This window comes from Streptopelia decaocto, assembly GCF_964273445.1.
Source record: "Streptopelia decaocto genome assembly, chromosome: 1".
Lineage (NCBI taxonomy): Eukaryota > Metazoa > Chordata > Aves > Columbiformes > Columbidae > Streptopelia > Streptopelia decaocto.
The window spans coordinates 94,645,352-94,651,351 of NC_138663.1; the positions used below are offsets into that span (position 1 = coordinate 94,645,352).

A 6,000-nucleotide genomic window follows, 5' to 3' on the forward strand; every position below is an offset into this window, starting at 1 on the left:
CGGGGCAGACTTTTTAGCAGGGCATGTTACAACAGACAAGGGGCAATGGTTTTAAACTAAAAGAGGGAAGATTCAGGTGAGACATGGGGAAGACATGAGCAACCTGATCTAGCTGAAGATGTCTCTGCTTATTGCAGGGGGTTGGACTAGATGGCCTCTGAAGGTCCCTTCCAACCCAAACCATTCTATGATTCTATATGGTCCTCACCCTTCCCTATGGAAATAATTTATTTTGGAGGGGCAGCATTAGTTCATTTTAAAAATACTTTTAAAAATCCCTATTGCAAACTTCACTGACTTTGAAAATGTATAAGTTGTCGTTTTCTATAAAGACTTCCACATAAGCCCTTCATTTCTTTAGATCAGACAACCAAATCAAGAAAATTAACACAAAATGAACAGAAAAAGCAACTTGCACTAACTTCTTGATTTTAATAAGCAAGACATTATTTGTTTAGACATTGATCTAGATGCTAGAAGAGTAGGATTTTCATGAAAATCCAAATGCTGAATTTAACTTTGAAGGGAACATAAGATTTCAGATCAATGCAACTCTTACAGGTGGCTGTTTCATTTAAAAAGATCACTCATCTCTATGGCAAAAGAAGACAACAGAATAGCCTGTCAACCATCAACTCCATTAAAACTGATGGAAATCCATCTTATTTCTCTTGTAGACAGCTCTTGCACTTTGACTGTCACCTAAAGTTTTTCACCCCTAATCCCTGCTATTAAGCACAAGAGTTCTCCACAGGATCCAAAATCAGCAGACTAATAAACATCCTTTGAACAGACACATGCATCCCATTAGCTGACAGCAATTCTAGTTTTTCGTTATTCAGCCATCACGAACTGAAGTTGTCTGCATAAGGTTCTAAATTAGTAGTACAGTACATGTATTTAATTTGAATTATATTAAACACAGCTTGATTCAGCAAACTGAGTACCTAGGTTTAAGTAAACATTTTTCATCTTCCCTTCTGTTTGTATATTTTTTAAACTTTTTTTTTTTTAAAAAAAAGTCTTCCTCAGAAATGGCTTTTAAAACACAATATCTCATTACATGACAGTTTCTACTAGTAATGGGCATGAACAGGCAGAAGTTTTTAAATTAATTAATTCTAATAAAAAAAAGGAAAATTAAGTGATACACTAACTTTTCTAGCAACTATGCTAAACACGACCCACCCCTTTTACAAATTCACAGATTTATTAATGGTGATGTTATACACATATTGATATATGTAATATGAGAACATACTGCATACTATATTACTGATGTTACCTGATATTGTGTTGTCCTCAATTTTCAACTGCTATACAGCTTGTGTTTTTTCAGACAACATAGAATCTCTTAACTTCCCTCCACGAGGGAATTTAGATTTTTAATAGAACTAATGTTTCTAATCAGTTCAAAATTATAATAGCAGCTGTAAATCACATAATAATACGTCAGTTAATTACAAAGTTAGTAAAAAGACATGGAATAGTTGTGAGGTGCATTTGGGTCTTTGTAGAGCATTTTGGCTTCCTATAATAATATTGATTAGTTTCAGACAAGTTAATATAAGCAAAAAATATATTGTCAAGCTACATTCCCATTAACATTTCACAGCATTTCAGTTAATCCTGCAGGCTAGAGGTGCAATGCTATTACAAAAGGACTTCTGTCTTTGATATTCTCCTAAGAACAGTAATGATAAGTTACAACACCCTGGCTTTGTCTGTTAATAGTAACATCCCAAAACTGAATAAGAACATTTACATTTGGCCCAGATGTCGGATGGGACAGTGACGCATGCAGGTGATTAAACACAATCCATGCTAAAATCCACATGTCATTCTTATTATATTAATACAACTATATTATAGACTTAGTAATGCACACAGTATTATCATATCATGTATTACATTATTAATGCAACGTCATCTTGAGCTGAAGTAAAAAATAATTTGATGATTTTCAGAGAGATTTCACTGGCTTCATCCCCAATAACTGCCACAGCCACCAAGTCTAAAGAGTAAACTCGCTGGCAATAGTGACCAAAAAAAATGAAAAAAGCAAGTCAGACTTTGGAGACTACCAGCCCACTCAATGAAACCTTTCACTTCCAATTCTGGCTATACTCCCCAAGTTTTCCAGCAGCAAAGAACTTCATTTAAAAAAGAACAAAAAAAAAAGATTAATCAATCTCTGTACGTCTCCTAAGGTAAGAATTACCCACTCTAACTCAGTTTCTTCCTCCAAGAACTTTCACCAACCCACTCTTGCACTGCTGTACAGTGAAAAGCTAAAAATGTAGATGCAAAGTGAAGAGTTTCAAGGTCAATTCCAAACAACAATTTGTAGTCAGCCTGATTAATTCACATAAATTAGTGTGTCTTTCTTCCAACCCTCTCCTAGGGACTATGCTCATCTTTTCAATTCCTGCTGACAGTCTCTGGAGGACCAATAAGGCCCTTCTACAGCTAGCCATTAAAAACAGAGTAAGCAATCAGCATATTCAGTACACACAGAACTTAAAGTGACAGGATTTATACATATCTCACACGCAGCTAGGTCATGCTAGTCCACCAGTAGCTAAAATAATCATGCAAAAGAAAAATTCTTCAAAGCCCAAAACCCATTTCCTTGACAAAGACATTTGCCATTTAATACACTAAAAAGGAGCAATTCAAGATTCACACATGTATTTTTTTTAAATACTGAAGACATATATCTAGACAGAGTTCTGTGGCAAGAACCCCTGTAATACCGAAAACAGTTAACCTAATAAGAAAATTATATTATACCCAGGAGGGCTGGCTAGCCTTCAGATTCCAGAGAAGTGATGTTTGTGTCTAACAGATCACAAATGATCACTGTTCTCTTCTTTCATTAATCTCATTATTTTGACTACAGCATGATTGGAAGAAAACAAAGGGAGCACCCTGGCAATTAGAGTCTAACTTGCTATTACTCATAAAGAACTCTTCTTTATAAGAGAGCTTACTCATAGAAATTTGTTATAAATTAAGATTTTTACTATTAAAAGGAATTATTAGAACACATTAACTACACAACAGTCTCATAAAATACAAATATTTCATTGCATTTATACACAATCAGCTGAAAATAATCCTTAAAGTCTGGACAGCAACTGAAACCTTCCTGTCAAAAGTATACATAAACAGAAAAAAGGGATGTAGAAAAAAGGCACTACAGACAAAAGGAAAAAATCTCACAAATCACATGAAGAGTCACATTTTTCAACCCATATAATACAGAAGAAATATAGGCAATGCATAGTCATCAGCTGTTACAAAGAAAGATTGCCACTTTTTCAGCTAAAAATTTCCTCTGTTCTACAATCATTGAAGCAACATGTTTGTAACCTAGAATCCAGCCTCCAGCAAATACAAAAATGTTTCTGTTTTTCTTAATATGCTTATCTTCAAATTGTTTTCTACTATATTTATTTACTACATTAGCCAAAATATCTAACTTTGGATCAAAAATTTTACTTTGGTAAGAATAAAAGATGCAAATAGAACTAATCTACTCAAGTCATACCTCTATAATTTAATAATATTTACATACAACACCTACTAAATAATGTAACCTCTGAGGCTATATCTGACACTTCTGATTCCAGTTTAGTTTGTTTGATGTAAGATATTGGAAAAAGACTACTTTTGAATGGCAAAAAAAAAACTGTCTAACCACAAGAAGAGCTGAACTCAATCATGCAGACTATCAGCATGTAATACTGGGTGAAGCCATTCAGGATGCAATATTTAATTTTTATTATTATTATGATTATTATTATTATTATTAATAATAATAATCATCATCATCTGTAAGAAAGGAATAACACTGGCTGGCCGATCCCAGCAAGTAATTCAGAGTTCTGAGAAAGAACCAGGAAAGGTTATTTAAAGCAAGGTATCTATATGGAACATCCAGGGGAAAGATGACAGACAAGACTAGGAGTGACTCTAGTTAACCATTTCATCGGAAACAAGTGTAACTGACCCAGACCACTCCACTTCTCTATATTTTCCACTTCATTTTCAGACCTGAATTGGGAAAACGTTATAGTATCCTCATCCCTGTGTGATGCAACTCTGAAAAATGAACAGGTATCTTCTAAAACAAAAAAAAACTTTCACCAAACATTGGCACATTTCAACAAAGATGAGTTTCATTTCAACCACATATCTTTAACAAGAAATTAACCCCCTTCAAAAAGGACAAAATTTAAAGGAAGCCTACATATGTTATACAAACAACTACAGTAACAACTAATCTGAATTCTTCAAAATACAAACTGGATTTCCATCGCCTTTCGCTTCAGTTCTCCTGTGCTTTAAAGCTGCCAGCTCATAGGCAGACAAGTTTAGCAACAGCCTAAATAAAGAATTTGTATTTCTATAATAGCAGTAATGCTACAAACTCAGCTACGTGCTTTGACACTCTGCAAAGATAACATACGTATGTAGTCCAGCTTGCTTCTAAGCAGAAGGGACGGGGCTGACAATTCAGATGTATTTGCAACTAAAAAGCGGTTAGTGTTTCTTCAAGATCAGGTTTAGATTAGCATACTCAAAAAAAAAAAAAAAAAAAAAAAAACCCAAACAACAAAACCAAAAAACCTATATATCTATCTCAAGAGCAATGCTGCAGTCTCCTGTTTGTCAGCTATTTAGACTAAAAGCACCCCTGATCTGCACCTCAAAGGTCACAATGCAATATAACTACCCAACTCCTTACCTGTAAGTCTGTCTTCAACCATTTGGAGTCAAACCTAGCTTGAGCAGCCAGACAAAAAGATTCAGAAGACATGTTTCCTTCTCCGGCCTTCTCTCCAGGCTGGCTGAGCAGCACAACCTGCCACAGAGTGAGAAAAATTTAACAGTCTAGCGCACGAAATAAACCACACAAGGTTATTTCTCTTCAGACTAGGATGGCGTCCACTTGATCTTTAAAAATTCACCGTGAATATGGACCTCTCCTCATTCACATCCCCCGAAATCGCAAAAGAGAGCGTATTAAGAGCGCTATTGGAACCCCCCAAGCCCCCGGCTCCCCTTCCCCGGCACCCCCGCGGCCGGCACCCTCCCTCCCGCCGCGCCGAGCTCCGGCAGCGGCCTAACGCCGCCCCTCGGACCCACGAGTGGTGCATGAAATAAATAATTGATCGCGGATTACGCAAGCCGCAGCCCAACATAAAGCGATTACCAGGGTCACCCGTTCCACCCCACACATCCCCCACGGCGGCAGCCGAGGCCCGGGGGGTCCGGCCCTGGCCGCACGATCCACTCTCCCAGGAGCACCCCCCCCCCGCCGCCCTCACTGTCACAGCCCGTTACGGCGATCAGCCACGGCTTTAAACCCACCTCCGCTGAGAGAGCCCGACCGGGCAGGGGCCGCTGCACACGGCCCGCGGGGCTCCCTGGCTTGCGGGGTGGGAGGGTGGGGAGGGGGGGGTCCCTTCCCGGGGCCGCTAGAGCGAGGCGGAGCGCGCTGGCGCCCACCGCCCCGCCACTGCGGCCAGCTCCACGGGGCGTGGACGGATGGGGGGGGTGGGCCCCTCCCCGCCGAACCAGATGGAGGCGTCGGAGCGCGCGCCAGGCTCCCCGGCACTCACCGGCCGAGACGACGACGGCTCCTAGCCCGTTGCCTCGTTCTACCGCCGCCTGCTCGGACCCCGATAATCCTCGTCCCTCTGCCTGCCCGCCCGCCCCCCCCACCCCGCCGGCAGAGCCGGTCGCTCCCTCCCCCGGTACTGGAGACGGGAGAAACTCGGCCAATTGGCGGCTCAGCGCCCCCCCCCCCTCCACATACGCCAGCAAAGCTATGAGCCAATCAGAAGAGAAAGGTGAGGCGGGACATCCTGTCCCGGAAGGGGCTGCAGCGGAGGGGGCAGCGGCGCAGGACGGGGGCTGGGCCGGGTGTGACTCACAGATGAGTCTGAACTCGATGATAACGAAAAACAAAGTCTCCTTTTAGGTAGGATG

At 40.6% G+C, this 6,000-nt stretch overlaps 1 protein-coding gene across 4 annotated transcripts in view; it reads right to left on the reverse strand.

Moving 5' to 3' along the window:
- Positions 1 to 5,772, reverse strand: part of HERC2 (HECT and RLD domain containing E3 ubiquitin protein ligase 2) — a 114,938-nt gene extending 109,166 nt beyond the window's left edge. For 3 of the 4 annotated variants that reach the window (XM_082053874.1, XM_082053875.1, XM_082053873.1), the window contains exons 1-2: positions 5,631 to 5,772; positions 4,754 to 4,870 (exon numbers count right to left, since the gene is read on the reverse strand). In XM_082053874.1, coding sequence (XP_081910000.1) covers positions 4,754 to 4,825 — 72 coding nt within the window. In that variant the 5' untranslated portion in view covers positions 4,826 to 4,870; positions 5,631 to 5,772. Of the gene's footprint in view, positions 1 to 4,753; positions 4,871 to 5,379; positions 5,588 to 5,630 lie in introns of those variants that run through there. The other variant, XM_082053876.1, reaches the window with a different exon arrangement.
- Between the last annotated feature and the right edge of the window lie 228 nt (positions 5,773 to 6,000).